At 34.2% G+C, this 17,992-nt stretch overlaps 1 protein-coding gene across 13 annotated transcripts in view; it reads right to left on the reverse strand.

Moving 5' to 3' along the window:
• RALGAPA1 (Ral GTPase activating protein catalytic subunit alpha 1) overlaps positions 1-17,992 on the reverse strand; it is a 242,244-nt gene that overhangs the window by 76,397 nt on the left and 147,855 nt on the right. For all 13 annotated transcript variants that reach the window (XM_072838277.1, XM_072838278.1, XM_072838267.1 and 10 more), the window contains 4 exons: positions 17,607-17,741; positions 17,006-17,189; positions 8,665-9,529; positions 6,242-6,313 (listed from right to left, as the gene is read on the reverse strand). In XM_072838277.1, the coding sequence (XP_072694378.1) occupies positions 6,242-6,313; positions 8,665-9,529; positions 17,006-17,189; positions 17,607-17,741 (1,256 nt within the window). The remainder of the gene's footprint in view (positions 1-6,241; positions 6,314-8,664; positions 9,530-17,005; positions 17,190-17,606; positions 17,742-17,992) is intronic.

A 17,992-nucleotide genomic window follows, 5' to 3' on the forward strand; every position in this document is an offset into this window, starting at 1 on the left:
TATATATGTATCTGATAATGGGTTAGTATCCAAAATATTAAGGAACTCATACAACTCAACAGCAATAAAACAAATGATCCAATTAAAATGGGCAAAAAAAGAAATGGGGGCCTAAAAAAAAGGATAAGGACCCAAAGACACATTTTTCCAAAGAGGATATTCAAATGACCAAGATACATGAAAAGGTGCTCATCATCACTAATCATTGGAGAAATGAAAAATCAAAACCACAATGAAATACTACCTCACACCTGTTAGAATGGCTATTATCAAAAAGACAAGAGATAACAAGTGTTGGTGAGGATATACAGAAAAGACAACCTTTGTTGTAAACTGCTGGTGGGAATGTAAATTGATGCAGCCTTTATGGAAAACAAAAAATTAAAAATATAATTACTACATGATCCAGCAATCCCAATTCTGGACATATATCCAAAGGAAACAAAATTACTATCTTGAAAAGATATCTGCATCCCTATATTTACTGCAGCATTATTTATAATAGCCAAGGTATGAAAACAACCTGCATCCAACAACAACAGATGAATGAATCAAGAAAATATGGTATACATGTATAGTTGACCCTTGAATAACAGGGTCTGCATGGGTCTACTTATAAACCAATTTTTTTTCAATAAATTCAGTACAGTACTGTAAATGTATTTTCTAATATTTTTCTATGCTTACTTTAAGAATACAACATATAACACATATAACATACAAAATATATGTTAATTGACTTTATGTTGAAGAAAGGCTTCTAGTCAACAGTAGACTATTAGTAGTTAAGTTTTTAGAGAGTCAAGAGTTATATGCAGATACTGAACTGAGTGGGGATGTTTGTTGTGGGGCTGGTGTTCCTAATTCCTGTGTTGTTCAAGAGCCAACTATACAATAGAATTCAGCCATGACAAAAGAAGGAAATCCTGCCATTTGTGACAACTTGGATGCCCTTGAGGGCATTATGCTAAATGATGTCAGACAGAAAAAAATAAATAACTGTTACGTTCTTACTTACATATTGAGTCTGAAAAAAGTGAACTCAGAGGAACAGAGAACAGACTATTTCCAGGAGTGAGGGGAATGGGCAAAATGGGTGAAGGTGGTCAAAGGGTATAAACTTCCAGTTGTGAGATGAATAAGTTCTGAGGAAGTAAAGTACAGCATGGTAACTACAGTTAACATATTATATATTTAAAAGTTGCTAAAAGAGCAGATTTTTAAAGTTCTCATCACAATAATATTAACTATGTGAGGTGATGAATGTGTTAACCTTACTGTGGTAATCATTTTGCAATATATATATATGTATCTATAAATTATTATGTTTAAACCATAAACTATCACAATGTTGCATGCCAATTCTATCTCAATAAAACTAAGGTAAAAAAACTCTAAAGGGATGATATGGGAATACATAAATTAATTTTTAAAGAGCCAAAAAAAAAATCCCAAAAAAACTAAAATGAGAAAAGGAATATAACAGAATTATGAAATGTATGTATGTACGAATGAATCTAATAGTATGCATTTTGAAAATGTCAATAAAAGGAGTTTTGTAAAAAAACAAAAACCAAAAAACGCTGAGACTGACTCAAGAACTTAAAGAAAACCCAGAGCCTAATAACAATGGAACAAACTGAAAGAATTAGAAATTTTGCCAGTTGTTCCAAATTTTTAAACAACAGAAAATATTCATTTCATGAAGCTGGTATAAACCTTAATTCTAAGCACACAGTAAGAACAAATAAAAAATTAAATAAACATAGAATATGCTTAGAAATGGAGTATATCCTAATTCAAAATTCAAGTCTAGCAAGTTAAACACAATAGGAAGTCAAATGGCTCAGTAGGTTAATTCCAAGGATGCAAGAATTATTTAATATTAGCAATCTAGTGATATTAAGTACAAAATACATCAAGTGGTTAAAAAAGCAAAACTATATGAAAAGTTGAATAGATGATGAAAAAGATTACAATAACAAGGTGTCCACTCTTACAATAACTAACACTGTAGTCCAAGTTCTAGTCAATGCAATTAAACAGGATATAAAATAGGCATGAGTTTTAGAAAAGAGATTATCAGTAAGATAATTTTATACCAAAAAAAAATTTATACCTAAAAAGATCCTAATAGACAACTATAAAATGCTTAAAATAAATAAGAGAATTCACTAAAGAACTTAGATAGCAAAATATAATGGGAAGAAAACTCTATTTAGAATAGCATCACAACAATACCTCAAAAAGTAATGTCCGGATGCCAGAATAAATGAAAAACATGCCATGATTATGAAGGGGAAGAATGATGATAGCAAGTGTGAAAATTTTCCACATGAAAGTTTTATTGCAAATCAGACCAAATTATCAATGGGATTTTTTTTTCTGGAAAACAATAGCATAATTCTAACGTATCTAGAAGAATAAACAGGTGAGAATATCTAAGAAAAGAAGCTATATGTCTGAATAGTGTGAAGAAGACTGGGTCTATCAGATATTACTTGTAAAGCCATAATAAATTAAACACTAACATCTGCATAAAATTGATAAACAATTCAACAGAAATGAACAGGGGGCAGCCTAGGTGGCTCAGCAGGTTAGCGCCGCCTTCAGCCCAGGACATGATCTGGGGGACCCAGGATTGAGTCCCACATTGGGCTCCCTGCATGGAGCCTGCTTCTCCCTCTGCTTACGTCTCTGCCTCCCTCTCTCTGTCTCTCATGAATAAATAAAAAATCTTAAAAAAGAAAAAAGAAATGAACATAAACAGGTTAATATTTGATAAAGGAAACACATCAATTCAATGAGAAAAGTATGGATTATTCAATAATTATAGAAAGACTATTCTTCAATATTCAAGCTAGTTCCATTTCTTATTCCATAAACTAAAATGTATTCCAGAAAAAAGAAATATAAAATTACCATTTCAACCAAGTAATTATGGATCTTGAAGAAAATATAGAACATTTAATTGATTTCAAGACAGAATTAATTCAAAAAAGCACACTAAGCAACTGAAAAAAAGCCAAAGAAAAAAGATTGAGAAATATACTTACATAAAAATGAACAATGTGAAGTTGTTGAAAACCGAAAGCCAAACAACTAATTGGGAAAACTCTCACAATAAGTATAAAAGTTAATCCTTAGATAGACAGACATATATAGGAGAGCTCTTGCAATTAAGAAAAATTTCCTTTTATTTTTTTTTATTTTTATTTTTTTAAATTTTTATTTATTTATGATAGTCACACAGAGAGAGAGAGAGAGAGAGAGGCAGAGACATAGGCAGAGGGAGAAGCAGGCTCCATGCACCGGGAGCCTGATGTGGGATTCGATCTCGGGTCTCCAGGATCGCGCCCTGGGCCAAAGGCAGGCGCCAAACCGCTGCGCCACCCAGGGATCCCGAAAAATTTCCTTTTAAACAGAAAAAGGACACTAAGAAAGTATTTGAAAAAGATTAAAATTTCTTATAAATACATGAAAAATACTAACTTCACTAGTGGTAAAGAAGTATAAATTAAAGAGAACATGATCTGCCTCTCAAGCTAGGAAAGGTTTAGAAAATGTGACTAATACCTTACATTGGCCAGGCTGAAGTTATACAAGTATTCTTACATAATGTTGGTAGGATTAGAAATTAGTAGTTAGTGAAAAGTAATTTTGTAATATGTATGGCCTGAAATAAGTTCTTATGCTTTGATGTAATAATTCTATTTCTAGGAATCTAACCTAGTGCAAGATATTAAAAATGAATGTCCAATAATCATGAAACTTGGCGCCATAAAAATTATTTTTGGAAAGTATCAAAATGCCTGAGAAAAATGCTCACAATATGATAAAGTCCTTTTTAAAAGATAACAACTTACTGTATACATATATTACTATGATTCCAGTTTTGTAAAACAAATCATATGCATATCAAAAAAGAAAAGGCTGAAAATACATAAACAAATGTTAAGAATAGTGTTAGAAGTATATGGTTTATTTTTATATTGTATATTTTCTATTATAACTAGAGAAATTAAACATTATTTTTAAAAGATTATTCTGAGAAAAGCTAAAACCCACTAAACCAAAGAAGTGAGTAAAGATTCTATTTTCTCATAAATTTTGGTAGTAAAAATGCATGAAAGGGATACCTTGAAAGGACAGTAACTGAGGATAATTTTGTTTTGTTTAAAGGAAGGTAACAAGTGTGCTTATGGTAAAGGGGTAAGTAGAAATACAAGATAAAGAATGATTAGCTTTTTGAAGATCCTAGAGAAGCAGAGAACGGAGGAAGTAGTACAGGTTGGGGGCAGGTGATTTCTGAAACTGTAGGTAAGCAAGAAAAGATGTCTCAATATAGAAATTTTAAAGAGTTATAAGGTGGAGCTGTTTGATGTGGGAAAGGAATGAATGATCTTGTTTACTTTGCAATCCTATACAATAGTGCTGGCAAGATGCTTTGCTTTTTTTGATTGATGTGTGGAGGAAGAGAGGTTAGGAACTAGTCGTCTACCAGATTGGCTTTCATATAGGAGGTCAAACATTTGAATTGAATCCTCAGTGAGGTTAGTGTAGAGATCATCTTTTGACTATAATGAAGGGCTTGGAGAGCAAAGAAGTGGTTTACAATAATTACTCTAAGCAGCAAAGTAAGAAGTGAAAAAGGGATAAGAAATCTGTCAGACAGTAGAGAAGGTACTGCTGAAGTAAAGGAGCATGAATCTACAGTCACTCCCTACACCACGCTGGTTTGATCATTTTCTCTAGTAATACACTACTGCCTAGGAGTGGATAAAGTAGATGTCAATGATTCAGATCAAGGCTGCTTGCATGGCTCAATTAGTTAAGCCCCTGACTCTTGGTTTTGGCTCAGGTCATGATCTCAAGCATGAGATGGAGCTCCACATCAGGCTCCATACTGAGCAGAAAGTCTGCTTGAGATTCTCTCCCTCTGCTCCTCACTCCTCCACTCATATGTGTGCACACTCTCTAATGAATAAAATCTTTTTTTCCCTAATGCATAAAATCTAAAAAAAAAAAAAAAAGATTCTGAAGAGAATTGATTCCAGCCATATATATATATATATATATATACACATACATATGTACATATAAAAACTTTAGTGGAAGAATCATTTTGAAGATGCCAGAAATGGTATTTTTATAGTTGACAATATGGAAGTTTCTGACAGGACTAGTGAAAGCAGAGATAAGTGGCAGATTGACTGTGAGAATGGAAAAAGCAAAAAACTGGAAACATAAAAGTATGAAACATCAACTAAGATGTGAGAGCATGAGATATGGATATTAAGTAGGTTGTGGATTTGAAATCTCAGAAATACAGACATTCTTCATAATGGTAACATTAAAAGCATTGCTTTATTAACGTGTTTCTAGTTAGACTGCCAAAAAAGTACTTATCCATAAATTTTATTTAGAGACTAGACAAGAAAGTAGCAAATATACATGTCAACCTTACACAAATTCCAGTGAAGTAATATTTTTTTTTTTTTTTTATGATAGTCACACACAGAGAGAGAGAGAGAGAGAGAGAGAGAGAGAGGCAGAGACATAGGCAGAGGGAGAAGCAGGCTCTGTGCACCGGGAGCCCGACGTGGGATTTGATCCCAGGTCTCCAGGATCGCGCCCTGGGCCAAAGGCAGGACTAAACCGCTGCACCACCCAGGGATCCCTGGTGAAGTAATATTTTGCAGTATCTAGTACTGGTTTCCCAGAAGTCTTGTTCATGTACATCAAGAACTAGATATCATTAAAATTATGATATAATAAGATTTTACACATAAAAAGCCACATGTAAATAGATACACACCCAAAAGCTTAATGAGAAATCAGGTTTATAGTAATATAATAACCTAAATCTATCTTCTTTGTTACATTAATATTTTTTGTAAGTACTAGTTTATATTCACCAGTCATTTCACTTGAGACCTCTGACACTAATCAAAAAGAGTATATTTGGAACATCTTAGTATGGGTAAACCAAAGAACATTTTATAAGTTCAACTAGATTTCTACAATCAAAAGAATTCTGAAATGCATAAAAAAGTATAAACAATTCAAAGATACCATTTTAGTGTAGCCCTGTGTTTTTTCAAAAAGTTTGTTATTTAAAGGTATATGGAAATGAAATATAGTTTCTGCTCAGAAAGTTAACAATACAGTATTATTTACACATAAATAGAAATAGCTGTCAGTTGCTAGTTATAAATCTGAAGGTTCCCCAACAACTTACCACTGTCTTGAATCCAAGTTCCTAAGTTCTCTAAGTAGTTTCTCATTTTTCTTCAGGAGATGAAAGCTCCTCCTAAAAAAAGATTTTCATCACCTTTGCAGTGAATGACATGATGGTACCAGAAATATTTTCCACTCTACTCATGCAACCCTTAAACACTTTTCTTGCTTTTTCATACTTGTAACACAAAGGAGAACAGGCCGTTAAAAAAATATGTAAAGAATCTATCATTATGTCTACCAATTTCTTTTCTTTTTTTTTTTTTTTTTTAAAGATTTTATTTATTTATTCCTGATAGTCACAGAGAGAGAGAGAGAGAGAGAGAGAGAGAGGCAGAGACACAGGCAGAGGGAGAAGCAGGCTCCATGCACCGGGAGCCCGACGTGGGATCCGATCCCGGGTCTCCAGGATCGCGCCCTGGGCCAAAGGCAGGCGCCAAACCGCTGTGCCACCCAGGGATCCCTGTCTACCAATTTCTAAATAGATTTCTGTTAGTGGATTATGATCCACTAGTCACTTCCAATTTTTCCCTGCAGATGCTGTGAGCTTCTGAAACTCACAACCAGGAAAATAGAAGTATCCGCAGGTTCCTTTTCAAGAGTTTCCTAAAAATATTTAAGAAAGTTGCTCCTAATGAGAAATAAAATACTCACAAAATTTAAATAATTACTGAGTAAGCATATGTAATCCAGATGGAATTTGCTCTCTTCCTTGTTTTACCTTAGAGGCAATTTTTTATGCTATGAAGCAATGTAAAACTTTTACCAAAAACATTCAATACGTGCTAAATATGTACTAATTATATTCATGAAATCAATGCTTGTTGTGGTAAAACATAGCTTCCCACCTTTAATTTTTCTCAAGACAATATATGGGCCATCCTACATCAAGAGAGAGTAGAATGCACTTACATGAGTGGCAATTACCTACATTTGGACGTACCATAAGGCAAATTGTGTTCCTGACATAACACGTCTTCCTCATAAAGCAAAGAATACTCCCTTCTAATAAATGGAAGGGTTTAAATTAAATAAGATTTAAACACTAGTCAAGCAAGTAGACTCCATTTCAGTGCTTCACCTGCTTTTAAATTCTTAAAGATTTATTTGTCCACTGATACCTGAGCTCCCCTCCTACTACAAACTGAACAAGAAAAAATGACTCTAACCTAGTATTTCTGATTTAAATCTAAATAAAGCCTTTTGGTTTAATTCTTACCCAACTTACATGAATAAATTTGTGCTTACTGCAAACTTTCAATGAGGCTTTTGCAACATGTGTAAAAAACAAAATTTTAGAACATGAGATACAGATTCCTTTCTTGATTAGATGATAAATCTTGAGTTAACTTCTCTGATACAAACAAGAAGAGATCATATTGCTATATGGCTAAAAAATCGGTTATGCTTATGTGATATAATAAGAAATATATATTTGGGCTCTGCCTCAGTTCCTGACACAGAACTCCTGAAACCCTTGTAACTTCTTGAGTGATGAACATAACAGGAACATCTTACATATAGTTCCTAAATCCCTTGCAATTTCCTTGGTAAAAGGAGAATCTTTTGTTCTGATGAGGTGATGCTTGGTGGGCTCCTGAGTAGCTTCAGGATGGGGATTAATCATCAGAAAGCACAAACCACGGTTAGAAGTTTAGAACTTTCAGCCATCCCTATATGCTTACGAGAAAATGCTTCCATAATAATACCTAAACTATGAGGTTCAAAGAGCTTCCTGGTTAGTCAACTCAATTCAATATGCTGGCATGGTGGTAGACCCCAACTCCACAGGAACAGAAGCACCTGTGCTTGAGAGACTTCCAGACTTCATATTACGTACTTCTTCATCAGTCTGGGGTCCTTTAACTACCTTTTATAATAAACTGCTAAACATAAGTAAATGTTTTGTGAGCCATTATAGCTAATTATCAAACCTGAGGAGATAGTTATCTGATTTATAGACAGTTGGTCAGAAGCATGGACTTTCAACTGGTGTCTGAAGTGGGGGGGCAGTCTTGTGGGTCTGAGCCTTTACTCTGCTTGTGCTAACTCTAATTAATGCTGGAACTGCCTGGTGTGGAAAACCCACATATTTGGTGTCAGAAGTATTATAAGAAAAACTAGTTTTTCCTATTAGCTTACATGAAGGTTGGAAAAATAAGATTTTTTTTTCAATTTTATGAGCTATAATTTCTAAGTCAAAGAGTTCTACTCATCATTATGAAAATGTTAATAGTTAATTTATTGAGTTATCTTTTTATTCCCTTGAATCCTGATAAAACTCAGTAGTCTCAAAAAGGGAAAAAAAAAAAATCTGGTCCAAAGCCAAGGAACTAATTAGTAAAGACGAGAAGACAGACTAAAATGCTTGAGCAAAAGATGAATAAGACTAATGTAAAAGAAAAATTTATCTTTTATTCTTACCTTTTGTCCCAGGAATTCATTCCCAATATACTAAGCAGCAATCTGCAATAATAAAATGCTGACTGAGGCTTTTGAGGTGTTGGTTCATCTTGTTCCACAGCTTTCATGTTTAAGTCATTAAAGTGTTTCTCAACAAATTCTTTTTCCTCTGTATGCTGCTTAAGGATAGCATTAATAACATCATTTTCCTGTTTTTCAGAAATGCACACAGGTTGTGGAGCAGGAATATTAAGTGAGATTCCAGTTCTCTGTAAGCACTCAGGACTAGTTATACCTAAATACTGCAAAAGCTCGTCAAGAACATCCTCTTCATCTCTTATGGTATCCCAAGTTGGTACAGTTTCTCTAAAACCTCTTTTAAACTGGAGGGAAATCCCATCATTTACTGTTATATCTTCTAAGCATTCATTAGATGTAGGAGGCTCTTCTGGCTTCTCTTGGCGAGACAATGAAAGTATAAGAGACGTAGGTTCTGACAAGCCACTCACAGGAGGTGGTCCATACAGGATGGCAGAATCCCATGAATATTTCCCGGACAGATCACGTACTATGATTCTGACATTTGAATTGGCCGACGCAAGGCCAGCAGATAAACCTCCTCCGGGGATACTCTCTTCTGATCTGATCTGGATACAGGACACTAAGGTTGTATTGTTCAATACAAAGAACTGGATATTTGGGCTCTCAAAGAGTTCAGGAGAAAGTTCAGTACTTTCACTGTAATGATTGTCATGATTTTCACACACCTGACTTGTTAACATAGCAGGACCACCACTCATTGGATAATGGCCCAAGTGATTTACCAGATGCGTAATAACAGTGCGGGCAGCTATAGAGATTAATCCTTGTTGCATTTGAGTTTTCACTAGAAATAAGAAATATAAGTAAGTGAGAATACGGCTGCTTTCTAGGAAGTCATGGTAACAATGATACTGTAAAACAACAAAAGGAGATTTCCTCACATTTTCAAAATCACATTCAAATATTAGAGTAAATACGAATATTTCCAATTTAGATTCTGTACTACAGGAATGATGGCAAAGAAGTAAACTCTCTTTGATGAAGTTTTGTTAATTTTATAAAACAGCCCTTTTTCAAAGTTTTGCTTATTGCATAATTTAAACTTAAGCCTTTAAATGTAAATCATATTTTCAAAGAAGGATCACAAGTATAAATCACTTAGCATATGGATTAGAAAGCCAATGAAATCCAACTGATAAGTTTATCTCATGAGTAGATTCAGAGAGAAGCATGCCTTAAATGTCATTTAATTATGGCTTTTATGGATGATATAAAAGTTTCAGAGAAAAGTAATCTTTCACTAAACTTTAGGAATCAGGATCAATTTAAACAGTGAGTCGATATGGCCAGTGTATACCAAAAAAAACTTTATTGTAAGGGAAAACATATCTTATGGGCCTGCTTATGTATTATACTTTTGTAAGATATTCTTCTGGGTCATTGTGGCCTAGTCTGAGCATTTACTTGTATGGAAGAAGCATTTTTCTATTCTTCCTTAAGCATGTTAGGAAAAGCAGGGCAGCCCTGGTGGCGCAGCGGTTTAGCGCTGCCTGCAGCCCAGGGTGTGATCCTGGGGACCCGGGATCGAGTCCCACATCGGGCTCCTTGCATGGAGCCTGCTTCTCCCTCTGCCTGTGTCTCTGCCTCTCTCTATGTCTCCCATGAATAAATAAATAAAATATTTTTAAAAAAGAATGTTAGGAAAAGCAAATAGATAAGAAACATCTCCATATGAGTAACTTAAAAAAAAAAAAAAAACATACCAAACAGTAAAAAAAGAAAACTCAAAGAATATAGCACTTAGGGGCCTGAAATGTCAGGACCTCAAGGACGAGGAAAAAGGAGAAGGCAGGCAGAAAACAGAGAGGGAATAAAAGGAGGAAGGAAGAAGTGGAGATAGACAATAACTTGTCAAAGCCCACTAGCCAAAGACTGCCAGTGTAGTCCTAAAGCAGGGTTGATGTGGAAGCCAGTTCTGAAGTAAATGGGGTCATGAAGTGAGGACAATTTGGTGAGGATTATCTTGATACTTTTCATCCAGGAGGCAGGGAAAGAGTTGTCACTGGTAAGAAAGTATTCATCATTCACCTTAGGGTATTTAGTTGTGTTTACTGTGTTCTTGTCTTACACAATTACAGACATGATTACAGAATGACTGTGTCTTTGTATTGTTCTTCCATAGTCAAAGATCTTGTCTTAGTATGGTTTATATTCTGCAAAGATTTTAATCATTTGGGAATACAATGGCCTACCTGCCATAATAAATTTAGATTTGAGAATGTCCTGATGATCAAAGCATTATCTACATATAATAAATTTCTTAGTTTTAAGTGAAGTTTGTGATGTATTTTGGTAACTGTATAGAATTGTGTAACCACCAACATAATATATAGTAAAATTCCCAAATAAAAAAGAATAAATTTTATTTTACGTAAATTATATCTCAATAAACTCTACTTGAAAAGTTTAAAAAGACAGTACCTTGTGCAAAGCTTGTAACATACTTAAAAAGAGGCAAGAGGAAAGAATAGTGTTACATTTTCAAGCCCACAGCCCTCAAGTTTCAGAACTAACACACTGGCTACAGGCAAAGATCAGCAAGAACCAGCAGCTATACCATTAATAGCAAAAACATCTTCTTCCATCATTACAGTTCTAAAAAAAAAAACCAGTTTTCTCTGGGCTTTGGTTGATTTTGAAATGTTAGAGTATCAAAATTTTCATCTTCTATTATCAATCAAGTTATAGGACTACATACATATATATGTGAATATTTTTCAATTTACTTAAAAAGTTCCAGTTACACTGAGTTGTTTTTCAATTATAAAGATGGCTAGTTCTGAAAATCAGCTATTCAACACTAGATAACATTAAATGATTAACCTTAATTCAATCCCACATTTTTAAAACCATATGCAAGCCAAGTAAAAAGATATGTCACTGGATGATGAAAAACAGAGGGGTGGCTTAAATCTAGTGTCTGCTTTCCCTTCCCTTATTATAACTTACAATTTAATGAATGTTCACGCTGTTAGGGGCCTTACAGACAATCTAGCCAATACCTATCATTTTGAACATGAGGACACAAGTGTTAAGGGATATAACTGCCATAGAAGAACAGGACTAGTCTTTTCCCAGTTCAGTGTTATTTCCATCTTTACCACAACTCTAGTTTTCGTATTTTTCTCTTTTGTTAAAATGCTCTTTTGTTTTGGCAAATCACTGTGACATATGGCAACAATGAATTCAAAATTTATTTTTTTCTTTGTACAGTAACTTCAAAATAGTATTACGTGGCATAAATTGCTATATAAAAGGGCCAGATCAATTGAAAAGCTCATTTAAGTAAGACTTTATCACATTTTAAATGGTAATAAAAAATTATATAATTAGACATTAAAATTTTTTTGATGTATGAAAAAAATTTCTGTTCTTTCTTCTTCTTCTTTTGAGTGATAAGCTTAAATAAATGACTTGTTCTAAGCAGTGTATCCTTTTTGCAGGGCATTTCTGAAGATGTGAAAGAATATAATTTAATAGAAGCAGATGACAAAATAGAGACAAATTCCTAACTTCATCTCTGACCTATGATCATGGACAAATCACATAAAACACCTTAAACCCCATTTTTTTCTAAGAATAATACAGGTTTTTAATAAAGATGAATTAAAAACTCATATACAGAGTTGGATATGAAAGAAGCAATACAAACCATTCGATTTTGAGAGTATTATAAGTAACAGGTTTTATGAATTCCTTTTTCAAACTTATTTATAAATAACCTGCGACCGAGCTCTTTCCCTAAAACAAACCTCTAAACCCAGGTACCCTGCCCATCCTATATATCCTCTTCTCAAAGGAAGAGATAGTGAGAATGCAGTTCAAATAAGCTTGTTCACAAATCTGTCATAATTCTTAACAACGAGTACACTTAAAGAATATATTTAGATTTTAAATGCAGGTAATATAATTTTCTTCCCTAAGCTGCTTCTCTAGATTTAAGATATTTATAAATATGAGAGGATAAAAATCTCTCAACTTGTTAATTGGGCAATTTGATTTAGATTTTTTGGGTTATAAGCTATAGAATATATATATCTCTCTTCTACATATCTATTTAGATACAAAGAAAACACAGGAAATTCTCTAATTTAGAATATTCAAAATGAAACTCTAAATGACTAGACTTGTAAGAAAATGCAACATGAAGATATCGATGCTTCTAGGCTTTGTGTAACTAGCATTCATTTAAATAAGTCTATTCAAGGTTGTCTTTTCAGATTGTCAGATTAAACAAACCCTACAGCATTTGCAGCAAACCCATAATTACAGATTATTATGGCATACAAAAGCAGCAAGACATAAAAAGCTGCTGCAATTCATTGCACTGTAATAGAACATGCAGAGGAAGTTAATTTTGACAAATGCTTTAAATATTAGCTTTGCATAATATGTATAGGTGAAACTATAATTAGGACAGAATGAGTCCTTTAGAGCCTCCTTTCACTCTGACCCTGCAAATGATGACTTTTTGCTAATAAGACTACTGCCATTTGACAAAAAGCCAACTTCACTACCTTGCTTTATTATTTAGTAAATTTAATAATTACGGCTACTCCTGCCAATAGTTCTCAAATCAGACTTGTTCAATCCAATACTGAGCTTATTAGGGACACTCTATGTTTAGAAATCTTGGGCCAAAAAAGTACTTGAAGATGATGAAGCATGCCTTAGACAAGGGCACAGTGATTAGTCACTTTGCCACATTAAAAAAAAAAACACAACACAGCATGTAGTCACTACAGACCACAGAATCACCTGCTGTTGGCTTACAGCTGTTCCTAAAAGGTTCTGCATTTATCTGGTCTTTTATATTTTTAAGAAAGTCCAAAGGGAACAACTTAATACATTTAGAGAATACTCCACAGAGCATTTGATATCAATATAAAACTCATCTATTTAAATCTTTACTTCTGTATCTTCTACAGTGACTGTTAATTGTATAGTAAATTTTATCTGAAATACATTAAAACCTCTCTTTACATAAGTAAACTACTTATTTCACTGTTTATGAAGTGTGTTATAATGCCCTGAATCAAACTTTACATTTTTTTACCCTAAAAGATTAGTGCAAAAAGCAACTAATCTTTTCACATAACTTTGTTTTTAAAGTAAAATAAACACTCTGGTTTACTATACCAAATCTAAAGAAATAATATATAAAATACCTATATATCAATTATGGTCTAAATTATTTTGCTATACCATACTTCCCAGTATATCTCTACTATATGTGAGTTTTAATTTAAATCTTACATTTCTATTTCACTTGTATATAGATGACGCTTGAACAATATGGGGGCTAGGGGTGCTGACCCCCTTGCAGTTGAAAATCCATGTTTAACTTCTGACTTCACAAAAACTTGACTACCAATAGCCTACTGTTGACAGGAAGTCTTACCAATGACATAGCAGTTGATTAACACATATTTTAAATGTTATATGTATTATATACTGTATTCTTACAATGAAATAAACTAGAGAAAAGAAAATGCTAAGGAAGAGAAAATATATTTATAGTAAAAAACTTAAAGAAACCCATGTATAAGTGGACCTGCACAGTTCAAACCTGTGTTGGTCAAGGGTCAACTGTATTTGTGTTTCAGACAAACTATTAGTAACTTGTGGTCAACCCCAAACCCTAGCCCTATTTCTTTGATGTGTAACTTCCTATTTCACTTGCAGTCTACATCACCAATCTATTATCATGGCCACATCTTAGATGTCTTAATCATTTATAACTATTCCACCTTTAAAAATCAAACTCTTCCTGGGATGCCTGGGTAGCTCAGCGGTTGAGCATCTGCCTTGGGCTCAGGGTGTTATCCCAGGTCCAGGGATTAAGTCCCACATCAGGCTCCCTGCAAGAAGCCTACCTTTCCCTCTGTCTCTGCCTCTCCCTGTGCGACTCTCATGATTAAATAAATAAAATCTTAGAAAAAAAAAATCAAACTCTTCCTTAACAGCTTACTCTTTGACCACAATCTCCTAGTCTAGCGATTTTCCCCACTCTTGTTTCTTAGAGCCTTTGGAGAACGCTCTTGGAGATGGACAGAAGTCAGTAGGATCCCAGGCCTCTACTCTGTTGCAGCTCTACTTTTGAAAGTTTTACAAATTGGGTTTCCTTGTGAAATTTATTTGAAGGGGTTCTACTGCTTAAAAACTCATTTTAAAAGCCATTGTCTTAAAGGGTTGTGGAAGGGGAGGAAGGTGGGGGGGATGGGGTGACTGGGTGACGGGCACTGAGGAGGGTACTTGATGGGATGAACACTGGGTGTTATACTATATGTGGGCAAATTGAATTTAAATAAATAAACAAACAAACAAATAAAAACCCATCGTCTTAACATAGTGACACTCTCCATGATTGTCAACCTCGGCTGCATATTAATCACCTATAAAGCTTTAAAAAATCCTAGCTCTCCCAAATGAAGAAATCAAAATCTCTATGGATGGGAGTAGCACAGCAGTAATTTAATGTGCAACCAAAGCTGAGAATCACTGCTTTAGCTTCTTATTGCCAACATCTACTTTCTGATTCACTGGATCACTCCATTTTCTTCTAACTTATTAGCCATTCCCAAGGATCAGTTCAATCTTCACCAAGCCCAGATTCCATGGCTAAACCATATACCAATATTCTGAAAGCCATAGCTCCCGTGTTTTTCTGCCACGTCCACCTTACTTAATGCTGACTGGTGCAACCAAAACTTTGTTGTTTCCATTTTCCGTTGGACTCTGAGTGACTTCTGCCAATCCCCTTAATTTACTTCCATTTGCTTCTGTCTGGGTCAGAATAAGGGCTAATATCAGCACCAATACTTTCTAGCTACTGTTCAGGAACTTTACCCTACTAAATGATCCCCTTCCCATCTTCCTTCTCAACTTATAATTTTGTTCAACTTTATTCATCCTTAGAACTCCCTTACCCCTGAATCATCCACTAGCTCACCACTGTCTTACTGCTTTTCTCTTTTTTTTCTCTCTTTTTTTAAACAAACTTCTTTAAAGAGTACTTTTGACAAATGGCTCTTTAACTCTTCCTTACTCTACAACCCACAGCCATCCACTTCTCCCTCCTACATCTTTGCTGAAATTAAAGTAGACATAGTTTTCAGTCTTTCTGTATTGGACCTATCATTTAAAATCATTACCCCATCTTTTTCCTGTCTTATTTCAGAGAAATTACTCTTCCAGTTTTCCTTCCTTTCCAACTTTTCTCAGAACACACACACACAGGTGTGTGTATGCATGTGCACAAACACACAAATATATATTCCTAACAAAGACCTTGCAACAGCCTCATGATTAGTCTCTCTGATCCCAAGTTAACTTCCCTAAAACCATTCTAACATAACAGAGATCAGCAAACTCTTTCTACAGAATGCATAAAAGGAGCCAGATAGTAAAAATTTTCAGTTTTATGGACCACATGATCTCCTTTGCAACTGTACAACAAACACTGCTGATATTGCACAAAAGCAGCCATCATGATATGTAAATGAACAGCATGGATGCAAAAAGAACTTTACTTACAGAAACAAGGGGTTGGCCTTGGGCCATAATCCTCTGACCTAGAAAATACTGTTGCCAAACTGCTCTTACTACTAATTTTATCATGTATATAACCTCCTTAAAACCCTTCAATGATTGCTGGGTTCCTCTAGGCTACTTCTATCTTAAATGTACATTTACTTTTATACTCATATTTAGAGGTTATTTATTTACATTTTTTCCTTATATCAGAAAGTAAACTTTATGAATGTAGACACAATGTGGCTTAAAAAAATGTTACTGAGTTCACTGCCTACCAAGAAATGTGCAAAGGGTTTTACACATATCTTATTCAGTACTCAAAACAACCATAAGGGAATGGATATTATTATCCCCATTTTACAAATAAGGAAACTGAAAGAGCCACTCAGCTAGTAAATAATAGTCAGTACCCTATCTGTTAGGCTCCAAAGCTAAATCTGTTATTCGATTATATAAATTCTATGATGTATAAAATAAAATACCAAAAAGAACTTATCAGAGTAACTTAACTAGAAGTATAAAGGGAATGTCATCACATGTAATCTTAGTAACTGTGTTTCTGAAGTTATTTCCTAAACTAAAAATGAACTTTGCTATAATACACATGGTGAGGTAAAGAGCTACAAAGTAAGACATATTCATCTCCATTATTTCTACCTACACCCTCAAATCATATTTTCAGAGAACCCAAGAAATAATATGGTCCTTTAGGAATTTTTTTTACCTTCTGTCACTGGCTGAAGTTTAGAGGATCGTTCTGAATCTGGAGAGTGCAGAGGTTCAGGCTCTTTCAGACTTTCCAAATGCATAAAAGGATCATAATCTACAGATGCCAAGTCGGAGAGGCTCATTGGAAAATACCTTGGATTGCTAAAACACTGAGCTCCATAAACACACCCATGTAATACCTGAAAGTATGAGGGAAAAATATAGTTTTCCTTTTCAGTGAAGATAAACAAAAAGAGAAAAATGCCAACTGGAATATAAGAGCTTGACAAAATTTTTAAGTATTTTAAAACTTAGTTCTTCAATCAAGGTAAAACTTAATACTTCTTAAAAAGAAGAATGAATAAAATTTAACTAATCATTCTCACATTCAACAAAGATTTGACTCCTTTCAAAAATCTGCAGTGAAACAACTGTACCTTGTAGGAAGAAATTTTAATTAGCCTTAGACACTGTAAGATAAATCTACGTTCTTAGAAAATACCTGGCTCTAAAAAACTAAAAATGTAATACTAAGAAATGCTATTTTTTTCAGTTTTAAAAAGTGTTGGTTAAAGCAAACAAATTAAAAAAAAAATAAATAAAGCAAACAAATTTACCTTATAAATGCAATTGAGGACAGATTTTTCTATTTTATCATTTTCTGCTCCTGTAGCATGGATTGGTTGGAGCAGTGTCTTTAAAGGTAAGGCCATGATCCAGTCCAGAAGGCACAGAAGTAAGGATACTACCAACTGAAACAACAACAAAAAAGATTATTATTGTAAACTCATAAAATAAGACCTTAATACCTTTTTAAAAAAAGATTTTATGTATTTATTTATGAGAGACACAGAGAGAGAGAGAGGGGCAGAGACACAGAGAGAGGAAGAAGCAGGCTCCAGGCAGGAAGACTGATGCGGAACTCCATCTTAGACCCCAGGATCCCGCCCTGCGCCAAAGGCAGATGTTCAACTGCTGAGCCACTCAGGCATCCTGACCTTAA

The sequence above is a fragment of the Canis lupus genome, chromosome 9 (assembly GCF_048164855.1).
Source record: "Canis lupus baileyi chromosome 9, mCanLup2.hap1, whole genome shotgun sequence".
Lineage (NCBI taxonomy): Eukaryota > Metazoa > Chordata > Mammalia > Carnivora > Canidae > Canis > Canis lupus.